The sequence below is a fragment of the Mycteria americana genome, chromosome 13 (assembly GCF_035582795.1).
Source record: "Mycteria americana isolate JAX WOST 10 ecotype Jacksonville Zoo and Gardens chromosome 13, USCA_MyAme_1.0, whole genome shotgun sequence".
NCBI lineage: Eukaryota > Metazoa > Chordata > Aves > Ciconiiformes > Ciconiidae > Mycteria > Mycteria americana.
In genome coordinates this window covers 2,967,119-2,989,843 of record NC_134377.1, presented here as the reverse complement: position 1 = coordinate 2,989,843, position 22,725 = coordinate 2,967,119, and the positions used below count along the sequence as shown (strand labels likewise).

The following is a 22,725-nucleotide window of genomic DNA, read 5'->3' as shown; positions in this document are numbered from 1 at the left end:
CACTTCTGCCCTCTTTACTGTGTTGTTATTTGCTGACAGGACCAGGGATTTGGGAAGGCTTTGGAAAAAGTTGTCCAAGCTGTAGATACGGGGACGAGGTGCGGGGGAGAGTGGGTTGGGTGGTTTTGTTGTGTTTTGTTTTGCTTTTTGAAGGGAAGGAGCAGAAGTCTGCCCTTCTCTGCAGACCCCCTCGCATCGCTGGACAGTCTCCTGGCTCTTCTTCCTCCCATCCCTCCGTCTCCTCCAGTTTCTCTCTCTCGTTAAATACAGAACTCCTCCCAGGCATATTTCAGATTTCCAGTAACTTAATGAAACTTGAGTAACTTGAGTTCATGTTGTGCCTGCTCCTCTCTCTTCTTCCATAGTCCTGCTGCGTCACCCCAGCAGCTCTTGCATCAGCCGGCTCTTGTTGACCCGAGAGATGTTGCAGCTCCGCCACCCCGGGCCCGTGGCTGGACTTTCGTTGTGGGGCGGGAGAGAGGGGCAAAGAGAGCGGTGTTGTCCCTTCTGAGGTCAGCCTGCAGGCACACCAGGCCGTGCACACTGTGAAAGCCCGGCTTTGGCACGGGGCCGCACGGGGACGTGCAAGAGGGACGTCGGGAGCTGCTGCATCTCCTGGAGTCTTCGTGTTCAAAGAGCATGGCACATTGGCTGGAGCAGCATCTAAGGAGAGGTGATCCCACCGAGCTGTGTGGGATTGTGTGGGAGCTGTAGAGCTGGAAGCCAAAGAATAGATGATGGCGATGGTTTTCCTAATACCTTGCGGGCTTTTGGAGCATGAACTTGCTGTTGCTGAAGGGATCCGTGGGGATGTGAAGGTGGCAGGTGCCGGGCACGGAGCCCGTGTGTGACGGTCCATTACTTGTGTGTGGCAGAAGGGTTCCCACCGCACGCGTGCACCAGCGATGCTGGAGTAGCTCCTTTGTGCTTTAACTTCGTTTGAATGTCTGACGGAGCCCTGGCCGAGACGGGCTGATTTGCCACCAAGTGGGACTGGATTAAATTGCCTTCCCATTTGTAGGACATGGGTTGTTAGGGCTGTTTGCCCGTTAATGATTTCTCTTTTGCCGCCCCTCGAGGAGAATAGTGCTTTGTTGCCTGTCTGCTTTGGTGTGTTTGGAAAGTCTCGCTGCCCAGCGAGTGGAAGGGAGGAGGGAAAAGGAGAAGGGAAAGGTGTCCCCTTAGGCAACTGGGACCAGTGCCACGGTGCCAGCCCGCTCTTGGTGCGAGCACCAGCGTGCCTGTGTGCCGTGCCGTGCCGTAGCATCCTTGGACATGCAGCGTTTAAGCCTCTCAACGGTATTGTGCAGAAGCGAGGAAAATAGGTGCTTCCTCCTCGTGCTCCTGCTCTTGGGCATCTTGCGCTGAGCCGGTGTCGGACCAGGACCAGTGCTACCAGCTTAGCAGCGAGCTGGATGTGATACTGTGCAGCCCACTAATTAGGATCTGCGCTTTGCTGTTCGTTGTGAATTAAAAAGGCTTTTAATTAATGAACATGTAGTCAAGTAAAATAGACATTTTGTTGTGCAGGCGTTCATCCCACCTTACCCGGGGGAAGATTACCGGCAATTACTGAAGCGGTTGTTAGTTTGTAAAGGTGTGCGTCCAGTTAACTTGGGTTTGGATCTCTCACCACGCGCGTCTGTGAGCCCTCCAGCCTGCGGTGATGTCCCCAGCGCTGCGCCCTCGATGCGTTCGCTTGTCCTGGTGCAGCTTTGCTGTGTCGCTCACTTAAGTCTCTCACTTTTAGGTGAAATTCTGTGTTTCACTGAAGCTTCACCCTTGCTCTCTGTTGGAAAAGTCTTCCTTACGATGTAGACATCTTCCCTAAAAAGGGACTAACTGAAGGTTTGTCTTTCCTTCCACTTCAAGCCCTTCACAAGCCTGTCCTGCCCTGATGGCCGGTGCTCAGGAGGTTAGCGGAGGTGTGTGCTCCGGGGCTTTGCCTGCGTGTGCGTACCGGAGGAGCAGGGTTTAAATCCAAAGGCAGAAGCAGTGGGAAGGGGGTGTAAGTTGGATGCCTTTTTGGGGCTGGTTGTGACCTGCTTTCACCCTCCCCGTGCCCGGGGCTCTCAGTTACACTCTGGGCAGCAGAGCAAAGGGGCTGGGAGACTTCCAGGTCCTGCAGCGTTCCTCCCTTTCCACCGGCATGTCCTGACCTTTGGGGAATTGGAGGAAGGTAGGTAACTTACACCCGCCCCGATCCTCTTACATGCGAGTAAGCTGAGCACAGGCAGCTCAGGCGGATTTAAATGCACATAAAGGTACGCATTAATGGGAGGGTGCCCGCGGTACGCTGTCCGGCAGCTCAGCCTCCGTGGCTGTTTCTCCAACACCGTGGGTGAGCTGAGCTTAGGAGCCCGCAGGGACGTTGCTGTGCGTAACCCCGGGTCTCAAGGGCGAGGGGCGCGTTAGCTGGTCCGTGTGGGAGAAGGGCGGCTGCAGCGTGCCCTCTCCTGAGCTGCTCGGGGCAGCATCGCAGCAACAGAGATTTCGGGACGGGCTGCCCAGCCCCTGGCGCGCCAGCGGGAGCTGAGCCTCTGTGTCCCAGCAGACCTTCGCTGCTGCTGCACTGGTGCTAGCCATCGAAACCCCCAGCACGGACGAATTTTGCTGTCGTATGCGTGATCCTGCGGTGGCTGCAGGTTTGATGGGGACGGTGCTATCACAGCCCTGCAGTCTCTTCCCTGCCTCTGTATCGCTGCCCTCCCTCCCCGGGAACAACGTCCCTTGTCATCTCATTCTTGTTACCAAGGGTTAGCGAGGAAGGGGAGAGCTGACAGGAACGTAGGAGTGTCCTTTGTACATCTCCCACTGGTTTCCGCAAGGATGAGGAAGACCCCGGGGCAGGTTGTGTGTTCCCTGCTGATGGGAGACTTCCAGAAAAAAAAGACACTATTGGTAAAGAAATAAAAAAATCACAGGCCAGGTTCACCCGTGGTGAACCCCCTGGGAGAGGTCCCTGTGACACCAAGGATGACGTCATCCTGCGAAGGATGGGAGCTCAGGTAGCTGATGTGCCTCTGAAATGGCGTCCGGTTCCCGAGTCCCGGCTGCGCCACGGGCAGTGCTGCCTTCTTTCGCTGATGGATGTCAGGAAGAGAGGCCAACCCATATGCGAGCTCCCCTCCTCGCACTGCTGAAATCGTAGATAGACCCGAGGCTGGAAAATGTTTAAGTGTCATTAAAAATGCATGTTCGGTGACGCACGTAGGAAGACATCCAAGGCCTTCGATGGTTTTCAGTAGCTGCGTGCCAGGGTGCTGTTACAGTTGTCTCTGGAAGAAGAGGGCGTCACCCCACGTCCTCGATGGTGATCTCTGCTGTGAATTTCTGCTCTGAAGAAAACTCATTTCCTCCAAAGTACCTTGACATTTGAATTTTATGCCTCTTCTGCATTTCTCCTGGCTTGTTTCAGGCTAAGCAAGCCGCTCACGCCCAGCCCTGCGCCACTCAGTGCCTGCTGCTGCCGGCAGCCCTGGCAGAGACGCAGGGACTTCTCGTTCCCTTGCTTGTGGTGCCACCAAACTGTGGTGGCTCCTCCATCCTCAGACCAGATATAAGGAAGAAATTTTTACAATGAGGGTGGTGAGGCACTGGCCCAGGTTGCCCAGAGAGGTGGTAGGTGCCCCATCCCTGGAAACGTTCAAGGTCAGGTTGGCCGGGGCTCTGAGCAACCTGATCCAGTTGAAGATGTCCCGGCTGATTGCAGGGGGCTTGGACTAGATGACCTTTAATATTCCCTTCCAACCCAAACCACTCTATGAGTCTGTGATTATAAAAGGGGATGTCTTCTGCAGTTTGAATCCCTGGGGAGGGGGAGGCAGGAGTGTTATGGGGGTCTGGGTGGCAGAAACCCTTTTGCTGCTGCAGGGTACCTGCTCTGAGAAACAGGCAGGTTGTGCCTGCATGCGCGCTGGTCGGACCCAACCCCAAAGTGTTTCTCAGGCTTCTCCCGGGATGACCAAGCGGCTTTGGATCTGTCAGGGATGCGCTGCGAAATTGAGGTCCTGATGGACGGGCTCAGTCCATCGAGATGGTCCGTAGCAGCGCAGCGCGTGTCTGCATGGGCTCTCAGCAAAGACCTTCTCCATCACAGGTCCTGGTACTGGTCCTCGCCCAGCATGGGGTGGCCATAAACAGGTTTTTTTTCCTTCCCTGGTGTTAGTTGCTCCATGACGGTTTGATCCACTGAAATGTGGCACCCCTTGGAGGCATGCTGGGCTCCTGCTGATCTCTCCGGTCTCTCTGGCTGGAGATGCTGGGGCCACCTGGACCCTTACTGGACTCGCAGAGGAAATGAGGTGCTGGAAGGTGATGCTGCAGGCACCTGGGCTGTACGCTTGCCTCCCGCCGTGGGGCCGGTGGGGCTAGTCCGGGCCTTTCCCGCAAGGATCCCCTTGCAGGGAAGCAGCCTGGCAGTTTTGCAGGTATGAATAAAAGCAAAGTCGCTGGCCCTGGGGCCAGCGATTGATTAGCTGTGCTTGCACACCAGGAGGCAGGGGTTGAGACGTGCCGGCAGCGAAGCAGAGCTTTGCACCCCGAGCTGTTACTGGGAGATCGGTACTTTGCGTGCTGTTGCTGTTCCGAGCTGTATAATGAAAAAGTTTCTATTTTTATTAGGCTTTTTTTTTTTTTTAAATTTTCCTTTCTGGAGATGAGATGTGCAGCTTGAGCCGCCAATTATCTGATAATGAGTGGTTATTTCCCTATAATCACACCTTCACCACCATTTTTTTTCATTGCTATTCAGAACTGTCCGCAGGGGACAGGAGGGGACATTTGGCCGTCTCCAGTGGGGCTAACTTTGGCTCTCCAGCAACTTAACAAAAGCATCAGCTGGACTAATTTTTATCTCCTCTTGCGTTCCCTGCCAGCTTTGCTCTTCGGGCCCTGTGACTCCAGTGTAGCAGGTTTGAGGTCTGGCTCCGTAGTTCTCCTGGTGGCTGCCAGAGTTCTTATTCCAATGGAAATGGAGAGCAGAACATTGCGGTCAAAGGGCAGAGCAAAAAAAAACCCCAAACCCTCCACCTCCTCCAAAAGCCAGCAAACTGCCATCCCCTTGCAAAGTCCTCCTGGCTCCTCTTGAGAAGAGTTTTGGAAAGCTTTTGAAGAAATCCACTTGAAAGACTTGTGGAAACAGCACTGATGCCTGCCCATGTTTCATCCCATATGTATATGTATAAATATGTATATATGAAGGCAAGGGAAGAGTCCCGTCCAGCTCCACAGGATTTGGGTTTGGCTCATGACATAGCCGACCTCCGTAGTTGCTCCTGTTTCCAGGTTTGCTTTCTGGGGGATCTCTAGCCCTTTTTTTTTTCTTTTTTCTTTCAAATGATACAATCATGCACAAGGAGGCTGGAAGCAGCCTGTTGAATTCACCTCTCTGCCCAAAGGCAGGATCGGCTCCTTCAAAGCGATGCTCGCAGACGGTCGCTGGTCCTGTCCCCGCACGTCTCCAGCGCCCGAGTCCCCTGGTCCCTGCCCCTGGCCTTAGGCGGTTGTCCCACATATCCAGAGTCATTGCAGCCGTTGAAGCTCATGGCTTCTTCTCTTGGCTGTTGTGGACGCGGAGAACAGATCGGTCCCTTCTATGCTTAATACAAGTTGTTATTTGTAGACTGTTAGCATGTCTCCGGTTGGTTTTCTCCCACTTCTGCCAAACGCTGTCCTTCCATGCAGTCTCTTCTGCAGGATGTGTTTTCCAGCCCCAGTGTCGTCCTCATGGGTGTCTTTTTACGGCGCACATCTGTCTGAGGAGTGCCGTGCCCCAAACTGGGCATAGGCTGTTGGGGACTTACCGGGAATTACATCGTGTGTCTCAGATACGACTTTTCTGTTCCTATAACCCTGAGTTTATTTGCTTTTTTTAGCTTGCTTTTAAAAGTCCCGTTGTAATTTATGTTGGATTTATAATGAGCCATGATTATTGGCTCCTTTTCTGCTAACCAGGCGGTTGCCCAGTATCTGTTGGATTGGTTCTCTCTGCTGATGTAGCATGGTATCTTGCATTTATCATCTCCTGTATTTCAATCTCCATTTCTCCAATGTATCTATCTTATTTTGAGTTTAAACCCTGCCTTTTGGTGTGTTTTAAACCCATCTGTACATCTTTGTAGCCTAACTTACCAGCTTATTGGAGTTGTTTAGGTGATTGGGTAATCGGAAAATCCCGTATGTGCCGGAAAGAGAGAATGACTGCAATCCAGATAAAGTGCAGCACTTGCTGCTGAGGCTTATTGACTGGTAACATCATCATTTTCTAATTGCAGCAATAAAATGTTCAATAGCTGGACTGGGAATGCTGCAGTAATCGTAATAAAAATACTTTGTGCTTTCCCAGTGCTTTTCTTTCAAGAAACAAGAAGTCCTTTATGTGCATTAATGGACTGGTATGTCCACTCTCCATTCAGGCTTGTATTTTAATACGTATTTCATAGGAAAGGAAGCAGATAACGAGGTGGGGCAGAATTCATCCCTGCTGTAGCTTCATTGGTTTCAAGACCCTTGTGGCAAGGATAGCTTGTGCCAAAAGAAATTTCTGAGTTTAGGTCTCCTGTATGGTCCTGTGCCGAAATGGGACAAATATTGTTTGCTTGCCAATTGAATCCTCAAATTTTCTTGGAAATGTGGTCCTCTGGTATTCCGGCAGCATGTAAGAAAAGTTTCGGGTAGGGTCTGCTTGCACTGAAGCAAACATTTGTTTCGCGGAGGCTGGTGGGTGCCGGCGCTGCGCTGAAGCTGTGGTCCCAAGGCAGCTCCAGTTATAAAGTGGATTTTGCTTCAGGCTGGTGGCCCGATGGGTTATTGTGCGATGGGCAGGACGGAGCTGACTGCTCACCTCTTTGGAAATGGGTCTTCATCAGCGCAGAAGGGTCAGTCGCAAGGAGAACTGCGAAGGGCTGGTGCCAGAGCAGATCAAGACCTATCGATCATTTCAGTTAGCCTCCTTCATTGCATCAACTTTCTGATATCTCGGAAGAAATTCCTTGTGCAGCCTCCTCTCAGGAGCGTCGTTCCTTCCAAGGAGGCATCTCCGCGGGATCAGATTCGGTACCTTTGTTTTGGGGTCCTGGCTCCCTTAGACACATTCCCTGCTGTAACGGTGTGTTGCTTTCCTTGTAAGCTGTAACTTATCCTGGATGTGAGGCAGAGAGATTAACCCCAGCTGCTTTTTGTCCCTTTGGTCTCATGTTCATCGTCTTCTCAGTCCTTGTGCCACTGTGGTGTTCGCTTACCAAGAGAGCGAGCACTATCGGGCCACGTTATCGCATGACTTCTCCCCTTAGGTTCGGCTCCAACCAGCTGCACCAAAGCATTAAGGAAATCACAGTTACAGAAATCAAGAGGTAGTAGTAACATTTTTAAAAATCAAAATGGAAGGAGTTGCTTACCTTCTTTATTTCAACATGGCCTGGTAGAAGGATGCTGTGTTGTCCAAGCTATCATCCAAAGAAAGGCTCCAAAAATTTTTAAGCCCATTTTTGTATCCTACTTATTTTACCTGTTAATTTTTAACCAGATACGTATGCTGAATTTCCCTTGTTACTGCAGTTTAGCATTACATCCGATTTGTTAACCAAAAGCAATTATTACAAGTGACAAAGTTGCACTTAGCATAGAGTTGTGGAGTAACTTAGGTCTGGAGGTCTCTGGTCCAACCCCCTGCACAACCTTGGGCCAACGTAGATCGCATCACTCAAGTCCTTAGACTTAAATTTCTGCAAAACTTATGCATTTCACTTCTCTCCACAGTACTTAAGGATTGCAGGCAAATCTGATGGGACATTTTGTGAGGAGCAGTGGTCTTGGAGCTCTGGATTTGTTCTGTGGAGCCCCATCGCCGGGTTGGGGTCCTCCCTCCTCGGCTTGCGCCCACCACCTGCTTCCACCGAATGTGACTTCAGGAAATGTCACAGCTTGTCACAAGCAGCTAATGTTGGCTATTTTTAGGCCTCCATTTGCTTGAACAGCTTTCCATTTGCATTAGCAGGGAGAAGAAATAGCCTTGCCAGGTTGGTGATAATTGCTAAGTGATCACCCAAATTTGGAATGATTTATGAATGATTATTTGCTGTACTATTTTGATGATTAATTTCCAGCGTAATTCTTTATAACCACAAAAGTACCGCCTGTGCCTGCATCTGCAGATGCTGTGAAAATCCATCTATCTTTTGGCAGCCAGGCTGGACTATTAAATATAGATACCCATTTCCATTTAATATTCATAGCGATTAAAAGTGATGAAAGCAGATGCGTCTTCTAGAGCCAACGTGGAAATTGCTCCGTTTGAGAAATGATGGGCGATCAACGTTTCCAAGAGATCCGGATAATCCCAGACGGGAAGGGCTGGCGTTCCTGAATCAAACCCGTGGTGTCAGCAGGGAGGCTGGTTGACGATGGGATAAATAGGGAATCTCCTCAGGTGGGGTTGGTTTCTGTGCTATTTACTTGTGGAAACACCTGTGAGGAGCATGGGCTCGGAGTTTTGTCTGGGATTGCTGCAGCAGAGGTTGGCTTTGATGCTTGCCTCTCCTCATGGACCTCCTCCACTCTGCCTGGGGAGGAAAAAAGGCTTTTACCAACTAAGTGTGGTATTTTTCATATATTTAGATACACAACTCCTCGACAGGTGTGGGAAAAGGCAGCAGAAAGTGCACAAGAGAAGTGCAACTGAGAAGAAGGAGGCTGCGGGTGAAAAATTGTATTGTATTTTCGCATTGTATTTTGCAGTTGTGTTGTGTCCTGTCCATCCCGTCCCCGTCTCACCCCACGTTTCTTTCCATCATCCCCAAACCCAGCAAATGTGCCACGATGCCTGGGCACCGGCTCCGGATGGCAGCGGGAGGTAAACTGAGGCAGGGGGGAGGCAGAGGCTGTGACCCACCTCGGGCAGCTCAGCCGGGACAGTTGTGACATGGGTACGATGGGATCGTGCCGGGGCCGCTCCTGTTTGTGGGAGCGACTCCTCCGGCTCGTCCTTGAGGGCTGCGTGTCACGCTGCATCACCCTGAGCATCCTCGGACCCGCGCGGTCCTTCCCCGTCCCGCCGGCCGGGGTTTCCCCCAGGCAGCCTGGTCAGGCACCATCCACTGCAGGACATGATTTACCGGCCAGTGCGCTTTTATCCCCCGGGAGAGGGAAGGAGGAGGTAAGACTTTAGCAGAGATTAATTTAGTCTGCGTCAGACATCTCCAAGTCAGATGTCTGAGCGAGTCACGCAGGGCTGCCTCCGTCGTCAGAGGAGCGGGCAGCGGCTCCTGCCTCTGCTCCTGCCTCCAGCAGCTCCCTGTGGGCAGTGAGGGCCGGGCGATGGGTCTGGCGTTCGGCCCCCCAAAATTAGGTGTGGGCGTTGAATGCATCCTCCTCTGGAAGAGTTGCAGAGAAATTTGCGTGCTGAGTGCTTGCAGTGACCTGAGGTGGTGATAAACACTGACATTTATGAGAACTGAGCCTAGACTTTTTAAGGTAGAGATAAAGCTCTGCTTTGTTAGTAGGAAGCCGTGTTATCTGTGATGACAGTCATATGCTGGTGGCTGGTGCCCTGGAAACGTCAGAAACAAGTTGGGTTGGATCAGCTCCTAAAGACAGCGAGGTGGAAGACCTTTGAGTTGCCTGTTTCCGTAACCCTCCGAGCTATGGACCGGGCAGTTTTCCAGGGGACACGCTTTAGATGATGAAGGGCTTTCCAGTAGACCTCTGGTGACAATGGTCTCTCTGATTTTCTCTCTGTGGAGAGAAAGGTTAGACCGAGGCAGGGCATGGGCTGTGCTGACTTTCCCCACGGAAACCGGAGTGGCAGGGAAGCTCCCAAATCTCTGCTGCTGCCTTACTGTGCCCATTTTAGCCTGCGCGCTCTGCCCGGGCTGGCTGTGGGCAGCCTGCTGTCCCCAGACGGGCAGATTGCGTCCCAGAGTCACTGCGTGGAAGTGCATGATAGGAAGGACGTCAGAAGCTGCAGCACTCCATAGCGATGGGGAAAACGACCCCTAAATACGCTGCCCGTCGGACCTGGGAGAGCACGACAGCAACGGGTCTGTGCTGTCCTGGTTCTTGCTTTGAGAGAAGCTTGTTAACACTGTGGGGTTTGTCAACAGCACCGATGCTGCTCCACCATTTGCTTCAGGTTTGCCTTGTGATTCTTTACAAAGTTTGACTGAACCTCCCGGCACCGCTCCAAGGAGCATCGGCATCAGCCGGCCGTGCTGACGCCCATCTCCGAACGGTGTCGGGGATGGCTGATTTACTGCTTCAGCATCCTCTGACGAGTAGGACGAGGTTATTTTGGTGGAGACCAGCTGTGGGCTCTCCTGTTGTGAAAAGTGAGCAGTTTGGGCTATGGATTGTGGAAATGGGCAGTGGTGTGGTTTCCTTGGTGCTTGACGGCAGCTTTCACTGTTCGCCGGCAGAGCATCTCCCGGGGATTTGGGTGGTGACTCTGCTGGGCTGGGCAGGCTCCTGCCCGCCGGGGAAAAGTGCTTTTCTGTGGCAAGCTGATCCGGCTTAAGTCCTTGCTGATGCAGTGAGAAGAGTTGCGGGATTTCTTGCAGCCAAAACTCTTGTTGCGTGGCTGGTATCATCTTAAGCAGCAGGACTTTGTGGCTTTACCATCTCTGGCTTTGACTTGCAGGCAGCACATTGATGAGCTGATTTGGGTTTTATTTGGAAGAAATGATGGAGTCTTTTATTGCCCTGTCATTTCTCATGCAGGAGAGACTTGCCCTGTGTGTTTGCAGCACAGCACCGCATCCTCGGCTCTCGGTGATGCCCGCGGTACCACCCCGGCACGATGCATCGCTGGTGGAGATGCTCAGGTGCAGTGCTGTGCCATGGACAGCCCCCAGTGCTGCCCGCGACCTTGGACGCACCTTCCTTCCCGTGTCTGAGAAGACCAAACTTGAGATGGCCTCTTTGTAGTGGCTCTGATACCTGACGGCTTGCAGCTCCTGCAGTGCTCGCGTCCCTGAGCTTGACACCGGCTGCGGTGGCCGGCTGGAGGAGGCTGCGGCTGGAAGGGGAGGGATGCTGCGCAGCGCTGCTGCACGGCCGGAGCCAAAGCGCCCTGGAAGCGGGGCTAGGCGACGTTAACCCGTATCGTGTGGTGGGGAAAGGGTCTCCAGGAGTGGGTGAGATGAGCTGCCAGGACAGCCCGACAGACAGATGAGCTGCCTCTGGACAGCCCGACGTCACCGAGCATCACCTGCATCCTGCTCCGGGCCCGTTGCCCTCACCCTGTACGGCCTTTTCCTCTGCGGGGCTGCTGTAAGACGAGTAGGTCAGCTGAGTTCCTTTTTCAGCACAACCAACTTTGCATCCAGAGGGGTGTATGTAGCAGTCAGTGACTCTGGCCCTGTTTCTGGTTTCTGTTGTTTCCCCTTCCTCTTCCAGAGACGGATGCTGAATTCACCCGGGGGTGGCTTGGCCACTTCTGCCTCCGGAGCAAGCTGATGGAGGACCAAGCCGTGCCTGGCTTCTGGTGGCGTGGTCTGCTGGGTAGCCTGGCATTGCTGCGCGGCTGCAAAACAACCCTAAGACAGCTTTTTCTAGGGACGTTGGGAACAGCCACGGTGGCGTGGGGCTGCTGGGTCGGTGACTCGGATGCTTCAAAACTCGGCTCCCTGCCAGCAGATGTGCAGTTCTTGCCCCTGATAAGCAAAAAGGGCAACTGCCGAGGTGCCCCATCTCCACTGCCGTGGTTGTTGGTGGCTTTGGGGGAACCCAGGAATACTATCTTGATTAAAATCATCAGTGCTCCTTCTATTCCGTTATGGTTTTACCTGTGGACAGCGGAAAATGCTTTCTTTTCCCTGGAGGTGAATGAAACCGTTTGGATGCAGAGGACAGCTTGCCGCACATGGTTTGCTTTTGGGTTGTGCGTGGCTCCTCGGCAGGTGCCGGGCATTGCGGAGCTCGGCGGCTCTGCGGTGCGGGAGCTGGTCTGGCTCAGCTTCGCTCTGCAATATTGCACGCTTTCACCCCCCTCGTCTGCTCGTTCCCTCTTCGTACCAGCAGAAGGCCAGATTTAATTTCTTGCACAGGACCAGCCTTGTCTTTGAGAGGCTCGAGAGGCTTCGGCGAAGCGGTGGGTGAGCGGCTCAGGGTTGCAGGAGGCTCGGGGGGAAATTCAAGGTGATGTAGGAAGGATGAGGACTTTTTCTTAAAGCGAGGATGCTCGGGAAGGGAAACTTTTCCGCTCACAGGGCGGAGAAGGAAGGTGCGGGATGTAGGAAGAGAGCATCTGTGCTGGACCTGGAGAGGAAGGTAAGCCGGGATTAATTGCCCGCCCTAGCCGTGGTGCGGTGCCACATGGCTGTGGTGCTTCGGGCTGGAGATGTCGCAGCCGGACTCCGGGTGCAGTTTGGGAGTTTTAGAATAAAAGGTCTCATGCTGAACCCTGCAATCCCTTTGCCTCCCCTTGCTCTATCCCGTTCCCCCTGAAAAGGCTCTTCCCAGCTCTGCTCATCCAGGGACAGCACCGAAACAGCCCGGCCGGGAGCAGCAGCACCCTGGGCTTGCTCCGGCTCTCCCCATGATTTCGGGGTGGGTGCGCAGTGTGGCGGTGCCTCCAGCGGGCTCCGTGTCACTGGGTTTCCCCGCGGGCTGCAGCGCAAAGCCCCGGCATGTCGCCAGCGCGGGGAAGCGCCTGCCTCGTGCCTCCAGCCAGCAGCTTTTCCACCAGCTCCGGAGAAATTGCAATCAATGGGAAATATTCAGCTGAGGGAAGTTTTAGAGGCAGAGAAAGGGGGCGTAAAGGGAGCTTCTGCCTTAATGGCCTCCTCGTGAGATGCTGCTCTGGGCGCTGAAGTTTCGTGTTGCTCTCCAGGCTGAGAAACAAGCCCGAAGAGGCTTACGGCCGATAGCTGCTGATCCATTTTACATAGATTAAATAGCATCACAGCTCCAAAAATAATCTTCCCAGCTTACCGTGAGGCTGGCTGTTCCTGTAGCAACTGCTTCATGCCAGTGCCCTACAAATGAAAATCACAACAGAGTGCCTTTAAGTTGGTTCGCAAGTCAAAACAAAGTATGAGATGGGGAATGAAAGGACTCGGCTTGCAGGGACTCGTGTTTTTAGGGTGCGTAGTGTGTGGGAACTGAGTGCATTCTGCAGAATATAGGCTGTGCGTGTTCCCGGAGAGGAGATTTATTAAAAGCTGCTGTTAATGGCAGTGTGTGTCTCGTATTTGAGCCCTTGGTTGCAGACGTTTCCTGTGAGCGACAATAAATGCAGATCGTAAAACAGCAACTGCGTTTGTAAAACCTTCCTGGTGCAGGAGGGAGAGGAGGGTTTTGCAGACCTCGGTATGTGGGTTACTGTGGTGCCTGGGGGCCAGGCCTGCTCTGCCACGCTTGCGTGTCACGGCAGCGCTGCCCCGTACTGCAGGCAGAGGGCAAAAGCGGCAGTTTTGGGCTTGGGTCGTGCTCCCGCACAGCTGATGGCACCTTGCACGCAGGCTCAGCCTGAAACCTCCTCCTCAAGGCCACCTCTAGCCCGGGGTCCCGGCAGGCATTGCCTCCGGACACGCCGGTACCGAGCGGCGAGCCCTGCCCTGAGCAGCGCGTGGTCGGTGCGAAGCTTGGCTGAAAGAGGGAGAGGGGGAATGGATTCAAATCGTTGGTGGTCCCTGTGTGCCAGCAATGGGCATGGGGAGGTCTCCAGGAGACGCCGAGTTTGGGAAGGGCAGGAGACCTTGGGAGGATGCCGCGGAAGCTGGGCTGACTCATCCACGGCACAGGAGTGAGAGGAACCTCACAATTTGTTGTCAAATGTTTGCTGCCAGCCTTTCGTGTTTATCTTCTTGGGTAGCTTTTGTTTGCTGTAGAAGAGCGACATGAATTCTTGCTAAATGCCTGTCTTTCGTTATAAACCTGTCTTGTGTTGAGGAGCGGGGTGAGCCGAGGGGAAGCTCATGAGCCGGGGACGTGCTGTTCCCCGAGGGGGTCCAGGGTACCCGCATCCCAGCGCCGATGGGGGGTCCGGGGCTGGGCAGCCCCCCTGCCAACCCACGGACAGTTTGCTGCTTTGGGGAGGATCTTTCTTCTGCGGAGAGCAGATGGCAGAGCTGCTGCCGGCAGCACCGGCTGGCGCCCGGCGCAGAGAGGGGCGAGGGCCGGGTGGCAGCTCCGCTGTCCTCCTTCGCAGAAGGAGGGGGATCCATCACAGAGCCCCTTCCCTCTGCAGGGACAGGGTGTGCTGAGGGCTGCGTTGGAGGGTGGCATGGCTGGAAACCATCCATTAAAATAGTATTTGTGTCCTTGAAGGATCTCCCCTGCGTGAAGGGAGCAGGGATGCCTTCCTGGCTCCTGCAGAGCCTCCAAGCTTTTTGCTCGTTCCAGACACACAGCCCCTGGTCCGCCCTGGCTCTGCCTAGCTAGGATGTTGGTTTGAAGTTTAATGTGATTTAGGAGCTGCTGGGAGGCAGCTTGGGCTTGGAGCTGAGGATCCAGAAGGGCCAAACTGGTGAAAAGTACAAGGGCGGCATCCGGAGGCAACGAGCGCAGAGCATCCTCCACCTCAGCAAGTCCTCGCTGCCCCGGTTCTGGTTCCTCCTCAACCCCTGCTTGAAGGGAAACCCCCCTTCAAAGCCATCGTGAAAACTCATTTTGGGTTGGGACGCACTCGTTGTGCTGGAAAACTTTGCAGCAGGAGTCTGCTGGGCAGCGCTGGGGCGTCTGGGTGTTCCTCACCATCGCCCTCGTGCAGTCCTTGCTCTGCCACCCCTCCCATCGCCGCGGGGCTGCGGTGGGCCAGCAAGGGACGCTGCGCTGCCCTGCCTTGGTGTTTCATCTCGCGCATTGCGAAGTTTACAGCAAAGCCTCACAGATGTCCCCGGTGTGCTGTGTCCACTCTGGGTCTTGGTGAGAAACAGCTTTGTCCTCGACAGGTCTCTTCCGAGTTGGACCTATCGGCCATTGCCAGGGATGGAAAAAATAGTTGGGAGTCATGTTTTCCCCCTCCCTAGCTCCCAAACATTTAGGGATATAAGTTTCTCCTGTTTGCAAGAGGTTTGTTTTGTGATCTTGAATCGCTGCGATTAGGAACGACCCCCCATTCGGGCAGCTGCCGAAGTCCCGAGTGGTGCGAGTCTGCTGGGCCAGTTGTAGGGTTGGTTCTGCAAATCGCCTGCGGTTTTTGTCCTCGAATGAGGAGCCCTGGACAGAGTCTCTCTCTCTCTGTGGGTATTGCCTGACCTTCGGGGTGTTTTACCAGCCTTAGCAAAGCAAAATTCATTCTTTTTCGTGGCTGAGTTGATACAAAGTCTTGAGCGAAGGAAGGATCCCCAACGCCCCGGCGTTTGGCCGTGCTCCAGGCGAAGACCTGCAGGCGATGGCTTGCGGCTGTTTCACCTTTCTGGATGAGTGAATCCTTTATCCCCAGCAATGAGAACGAATTTTGCTGCTCCTCTCTCCTGCAGCACTTTACAGATGACCTTCAGCAGTAACCGTGGGCGTTGGTGGGTCTCGTGCTGCCGCAGCAAAGTGGCTTCCCTGGGACTGTGCTCCCCGAGATGGGCACACGAGGGGTTGTCCAGATCCCGCACAACCCTGTCCCCATGCTCCCGTCTGCGCCACAGGGACAAGCAGGGCTGTTCCCATTGCGGTCGTTGTCCTGGTGGTGCCAAGAAACCAGCTGGAAAGCTGGGTGAACATGGTGTGGAAGCAGGGCTCTTCTGCTCGGATCCGGGGCTGCTCTTACCCACAAGCCGTTGGACTGAAGCTGGTGCAGATCAGAAAGGCTGGTGGTTGCTTGAGGAAAGAGATGGATTTGTCTCTCTGCTTATTTTGGCTTTGGGCAGCTTTCCCTCGGGCTCCCAGGAGAAAGGGGAAGGGCAACGCTGGTCCTCACGCCTCCCTTCCCCGGGCTGGAGAGCAGCGTGCTGCCAGCAGCCCGGCGCGGAGGATGCCGAAGTCTCCGGTGAGCGCTGTGTGTGGAGCAAGTGCAGAAGGGCGGAGTGGGGGAAACATGAGGATAATTTAAAAAATAAAAAGAAGAGCATGCACCGCTCTTCTGTTCATGATGGTGGACCCTGCGGGGCTGCGGTTTGCTTTTTCCTGGCCCTTTTAGGGTGCTTTTCCCAGTGCTGCACCTGTAGGTGAAGCCAAGACCTCATTCAACCTCCTGGCTTTCCTGGAGCCAAGATTTCACAAATCTTGCAGCCAAAAAACCTCCAGGGAGCCACGTGAGGGGCGAGGAGTTTCCGGGGACCCGGTTGATCCTGCTTGGCCTGGGCTGGTGCTGCGAGGGCGGTGAGGAGCGGGGTGTTTCAGCGCTGGGAGGTGTTTCAGCATTTCTTGGGGGTTGGAAACCCATCGTCAGAGCTGGTGGCAGTGCTTCGGCCGGGTGGATGGCAGTGAGGTTGTTTGGGTGCTTCGCGTGATTGTTTCTGCTTTAACTTGCTCTGATTTGATTGTAGCTGTGACATTGTGTTTCTTTCTTCCTGTGCTTTGATTTGAGATAATTACAGCAAATTACCTTGCTTGAGATATTTTTATTTTACCGTGCGTCACAGAAGCATGAATTGGTCCAGGTCTCCGTGCGCCCCGGGCGCTGGGGCCGCGGAGGCGGTGCTGGTTATGGGGATGTGCTGAGCAGGGATGGAGGGAGGCGAGGGGTTTTCTGTCCCCGCTTTGGGCGTGCTTTCGCTCCCAGGACAGAGTTGCACGTTGCTCCCCCATGGGTGCATCACAGCCCTCTAGCCCAAAGGTCCTGTTCGAAGTCTGCAGCCTCAGCAGAGGGTCTGACACCCCTCCCTCCATTTGCACGGGCAGGAGGAGGAGGAGGAAGGTGGGATCTTGCTGCCTGCCCCCCAGGCATGGCCACGAAAGCAGCTTTGGGACAGGCAGGGAGCTGGTGAGGGGTGTTCAGCTCAGCTAACTTAGCCTTGAACCAGCAGCGTCACAACTGGCACGGTCTGACCCAGGTGCCTTCTCTCTTTTTCCTGGGCTTTGAGGCGTTTATATAATTCCGCACAGTGATAAAAAAACGGGCCACGCTGCGTTCGTGCCTCCTGCCTCGAGCTGAGCACACAGGCAGGGATCATTACCGCAGCCTCGACAAGCGGGCAGCGACAGGCAGGAAATAATGCCCGGGCAAAGGACGGAGCCCGTCCGTCGCCGCACGATGCCGTCCCTGTGTCAGAGCGTTTTAATGGTGGGCAGAATCCCCAGACTGTGATCTGGGAGGAGGAAGGATTTTGGGGTTAAATGTTCCTCCAAAAATTCCTCCTGCTTGGCACAATTTTTGCCGTCTTTGTAAACAGATAAAATTATCTTTGGGAAGTATTACCGATGTCTACAAACAAAAAAAATCCCAAATTTGGTTCATCGCCTCGGGTCCCACAGAGGTAATGGTGTGTTTTGACAGTTAGTGGTGATAGGTGCCTGGCGGGTCTGTGATGAAAAGTGAGCTAGCGTGGTTGGCTTCTGCTTCTGGTAGTTTTATAAAACACTATAATATATTACGAACTGGCCATTACAGACTGGACTCATTAGTGATGGGACCGCCAGATGTATGGCGAGGTGGTTCCCATCCGCGTGCGGGAGCGCAGGCAGCTCGCCCAGCCCAGGAGAGGCTGCTGGGATGCTCGCGGGGAGAGCGCAGATGCACGCCTGGAGAGAGCCAGGGGCTCCTGAACTGGACATAGGTGGCTCTGGCCAGGCTGAGCTGCCTAAACGCCACCACCGTCCCGTGCCCACCCTGTGTGCAGATTGCACGCCCGAGAGCTGGGCCCTGTTGGGATCGGTGCCCGCGGGTGTGTGTGCCGCTGGGGTGTGCGGTGCCGTGGGACGAGGGCAGGGCCCCAGGGCGGACCTGCTGGACCAGCGCGTGGACCTTGCAGCTCGAGAGGAGCAGGTTTCCAGCCCCGTCAGAGGTGATGGCTGCAGACGGAGCCTTGCAAGGTAGAAGCCGTGTTGCTGGGCAGCGGCTCTGGTGAAAGCTCGTGCTGTATTTGATGGCGAAGGAGAGATGCATGGGAGACTGTGAAAGGAGATGGCTTCAAGCCTCTGCTGGAGACTGCCCTGGAAAGGCTCGGGGAGATGGCTCTGAGTAGCAGTAACAGCACGGTGTACCTCTCCTGCACGGTACGGTGTGCTCCATCCTTCGGATGCACCAGCTGAGGGCAGGTACAGAGACAATATTCAAAGCTCAGGGGGACGTGTATACGCTGCCAGCGACCCGCAGTGCCCCAGGATGAAGGGCACCATGGAAATACTTGAAACAGAAAGTGGACCTTAGGGAGGCTTTGGTTACTTTTTCCTTACTGGTGGAAAAGTGCCTTAAATTTTCCTGCTAGATCTTTTGCAGTTGGCGCGTACAAGGTGCCCGCAGTGTAAGCTCACGCCCATTGCCGTGGTGCCTCTGTGCAGCCTCCTGGGGAAGGAGCCTTCAAATCCTGCGTGGTCCCGGTCCTGTTCTCCTTCCCCTGCCCGTCTCCTCCGCCTGTGCCGGAGACTTCCCTGGTGCCGCCTGTGTTTCCAAAATGCTGGCCCTGTCCCTGGGAGCGGGGCTGTTCCCACCCGGCTGTGCAGCTCAGGAGCTCCCCAGCCTTTCAGTGGAGCCGGCTCTGCTCTCAGCACCTTGGCTGGCTGCTTGCCTTCCTTGGGAAGGTCTCGGTTGGCTTCCCGTGGGTGCTGTGAATGCTGGCACTGATGGATTATTTATTCCTTGAGCGTTCTTGGTGGCCACAAGCCACGCTTCACCTCCTGGCTTTTAAATTGTAGGTTTGTGCGCTGTGGATGCTCGGGGCTGGGTTGCAGACAGACTAAATGGTTGCATTGGGAGATGCCTCCCTAGTGCTTCATGAGCTGCTTGCATTTTGCTCTGTGCCCTGTTTCCCAGCAGGGCTTTAATTTTCTTCTCCATCATCCTTGGGCAGCTGGGGTACATCCCGCTGTGTAGGATGAGCCTTGTCCCTGCGCTATGCTTCCGTGTCCCATCACGTCCTTTCTGGGTAGCTTCATAGCCACGAGCCTCAGCGCAGCACCGCACTGTGCTCCGCTGCTGCTTCGACTCCGGGCTGATGGTGCTTTATATTATCCAGATTGCTCCGGCTCTTGCCTTAGAAACACCGCTTCGGTACTGTTAAATGAAGGGCACTCCTTCTCTCATTTTCCTTAGCTGGCCCAAGAGCAGTGGAATCTATGTGAGCGATGGCTGAACATTACTCAATATCTACACCATTTTAAAAGGTCTTATAAGTGAGGCAGGAATAAAACCCAAACACCTGCCTATCAGTGAAGTACGGGCTTTCCTCCTTTTCCGTGCGGTGCAGAAAGGCGATGTGCTACACCCCCGCTTTAACCAAGGCATGCCCGAGGTCCGTGCTTTGCAGCATCGCGGCGTCTCTCAGCCTGGCTGGCGTGGAGGCCATCCTCATCCCTCCTGGCTCCCCCAGCCCCGGCAGAGAAGCTGCAGGCACATTTTGCTGGTCCCCATCTCTTTTTAATCCAGAAACAGATGATTGAGGGAGGGGAAATGAAGGGGCTGCTCTGTGCTGTGCCGCCTTGGTGGGGTTTGGGTGCACCCAGAGAAACCTTGGCTAAACTTTGAACGAAAGGGTGGGGCACAGACCCTGTGCAGGACCTGCTCTGCTCCAGCTTTTTGCGTTTGCTTTGGGCAGTGCTGCTCTCGGAGCCGCTCACCTCATGTGACTTCCCTGGGAGAGCAGTGGGATGATCTGAAGAAATGCTGCGTTATACTCGCTGCTCGGTTTTGGGTTGGTTTTCTGGTTTTAAGTCACCCAAGCGTTCTGAAGTTGTGGGAATAACCATTTCTGCTGTACCTGAGATGCTGATCGTGGAGTTTTCTGCCTTCTGAAGGCGTGGTGATGGTTTTGGGTAGAGGCTGGTACTCTCCCCCGTGTCTTTGCAGCCTTTCCCTTGGGTGGATAAAATCCCTTGGCAGGATAAAATAGTTTATCCTGCCCAAAGCAGACCTTGCAGAACCCCCGCGAGGTTCGCTCCCAGTGCAGGGTGCATTGACACTGGGCCTCGCTCCCGAAGCCGTGCGTGGAAAGGGGAGGTTTGGCGCGTGGCCCTTCCCGGTGGCACCAGCACACCGCTCCCCGCGCCACCCCCCGCCGCTCAGCCGTAGCAGCCCTGAGCCAAATCCCGGTGACAGCCGCGGGAGCCCTTCGGACACCTCCTCGGGGCCCTGGGTGACATCCCGCCTCGCTCCTCCACGCCACGCTCTGCTCCCGGGGGATGCGGCGGCCACGACCCCCAGCCCTGGCCGAGCTGCCTGTGCGCGGGAGGAGGCAGGAGGTCCCCTGCCCGCCGCGCTGACGGGTTAGTACGGTCTGGGGGTAACCATGGAAACTGTTTTTTCTCCATCCCTCCCTTTGCAGATGACTCGGGCGATGAGGAGCCCGCCTCGCAGTCAGACAAGAGCGAGCTGCACGGCACGTTGAAAACCCTCTTGAGTAAGCTGGAGGATCTGAGCACTTGCAATGACCTGATCGCGAAGCACGGGGCGGCCCTGCAGCGCTCGCTCAGCGAGCTGGAGAACCTGAAGCTGCCGGCCGAGAGCGGCGAGAAGATCAAGGCGGTGAACGAACGAGCCACGCTCTTCCGCATCACCTCCAATGCTATGATCAACGTAAGTGCTGCCGGCTGAGCGGCCGCGTTTGCGAGGAGGCAGAGGGAGACGCGTTTTTCTCCTCCTCTTCTTCCATCGTCCTTCTTCCCTCTGGCGTGGCCTCGTTTTCTCTCCATGCACCGGCTTTCCGCAGGAGCCGTGTGTTGGCTTGCATTAGCACGGGGCTCCGGGGCCGAGGGACGGGAAGTTGGGAAGGCGCAGCCCGGGGAGCGGGCACGGGTAACCCCCGAGACACAGGTCTGCTACAACCTTACAGCATGCCTTCTGGGGACGCTGCTCCAGAATGGGACATTTTGGATGTGAAGCCGGGTAAAGCGGAGGCTTGGGGTGCAAAGGGGTTTTCAGCCGTTCCTGGGGACGCCTTTCTGGCTGGCACAGCAATCCGGAGCCTGTTGCCTGCTGCGGACTCCGACCCACATCCCCACATCACTCGCATCCTCATTGACTTCCGTGAAGCTGCCCTTGTTTTACACGCCCAGGGGATTTAACCCCCTCGGGGTCCGAGAGCTGTCTCCTGCCAGCTGTGCTCTCCCAGACCGGGTGGCTGGAGGTCATGAAGTGCGTGCCGGCACCGGCGCTCCTCCCCGCCCTGTGCTGCGTGACGGTGCTTTCTGATTATTTTTTGGACGGCTTCTGTTTGGGGTGTGGGTCTGCCTCCGTCGCAGTGAGACAGCCCTTCCTGGGGAGCCTGATTTTCCCTGGGGAGCTTTGGGGAGGGGAAGAGAGAGTAAAACTAAATAAAATATTTAAAGAAAAAAAAAAACCAAACAAAAAAAACCCCAACCCAAAAACCTAACAGACCTGGAATAATATATGAAGGCAAAGCTTGGGGAATTGTGAATGGAGCAGGGCTGTCGCCGTGCTGTCCCAGCCCTGAGCAAAAGGAGGTCGTGTGTTGGTTTATGTGGGCTTTTAAACAATAGTAATAGTCCACGGCAGGAGCCGGAGGGCACTCGGGAGCCCCGTGGTCGCAGCATCCTCCCCGTCCCTGCTCGCAGCATTTTGTGGCCATGGGGGGAAAGGGCTTCCTGAGACGGCCTCTTGCATTTTGGAGCAGCTTTGGGGTGCCTGTGCAGCGCTCTCCCCGCAGAGTTTGTTGAAGTTTTTGGAGCGGGGATGGCAGCGTGTTGCGAGGGGTGCAAGGTGACGGCGGAACCCTCGGCGCTGCTGGGAGCAGTGGGGGTTTGCTGTTAGGAGGCAGACCGGCGATGGGATGCAGGCAGGGAATTGCTGGGGAGAGGATTTCTCCAGCAGCCTTTTGGGAAAGGATGAGTAGAGCAATATTTGCTGTGCCCAGCCTAGAGAGGAGGAGGTCGCGGTGGTTGCGACGTGACAAAAGCTTGAGTGAGCCTGTCTGGACGTTGGGAAATGGCGCAAAAACTGTTGTGCAGGGAAAAAACGGTAGAAACACGGTTTGTCCAAAACACCGAGCAGGTAAGAGGGGCCAGGGAGAAAGCGAGGCACATGTTTTCAGGTGGATGCCAGAGATCGGTTTTTAACAGCATCCTTTTGTACATCGGCTCGTGGCTCAGTGTCTTGAGGAGACGTCTGAAGGGGAAAGGCTGTGACCTGGAAGAAGCAGGATGGGGTGGTAGTTGCGGCTCTCCCAGCTTGCTGATGAGCCCATCGTTCTGGGGCGAGGTGACGGAGCTGTGGGCAGGGGGACGCTGACCCCCACGAAGCAGCGGCGCTTTGGGGGGAGTGGATTAGAAAGGCAGGAGGAGGGGGAGCAGGGCAGGGTCGTGGGGGCCAGAGGGAGGGGGATCGACAGCCTGACCGTCCCATCATGGTGGGCTGGTGCTCCCAGTTACAGCGTCACCTTTTCCCGCACGCATCCCTTTTGCGCCTTGATTTATCTTTTTAGCGTGGGGTGACGCCTTCTGCGAGCTGCTGCGTGGACCCTGCCCAGGGAGTCTCCCATGGGGTAGGGGGTGGCTCTGTGCAGTGCAAAGGTCCCGAAATCTTCTGTATTGAAACATGAAACATCGCTACAGGGAAGCACATGGAGTCAAGCCATCTCCTGGCAGCAGGTGAAAATACACCCTCCTCCTGCCCACCTCCATCCCTGCGGGCTTCTCAGGGCCACACATCCCACGGGAGCACAGCGTGCTTTTGACAGGCCG

General features: G+C 55.0%; 1 protein-coding gene across 1 annotated transcript in view; it reads left to right on the top strand.

Moving 5' to 3' along the window:
• OSBP2 (oxysterol binding protein 2) overlaps nucleotides 1–22,725 on the top strand; it is a 129,346-nt gene that overhangs the window by 72,118 nt on the left and 34,503 nt on the right. The window contains 1 exon segment of the mRNA XM_075516073.1: nucleotides 20,352–20,602. Within this exon segment, the coding sequence (XP_075372188.1) occupies nucleotides 20,352–20,602 (251 nt within the window).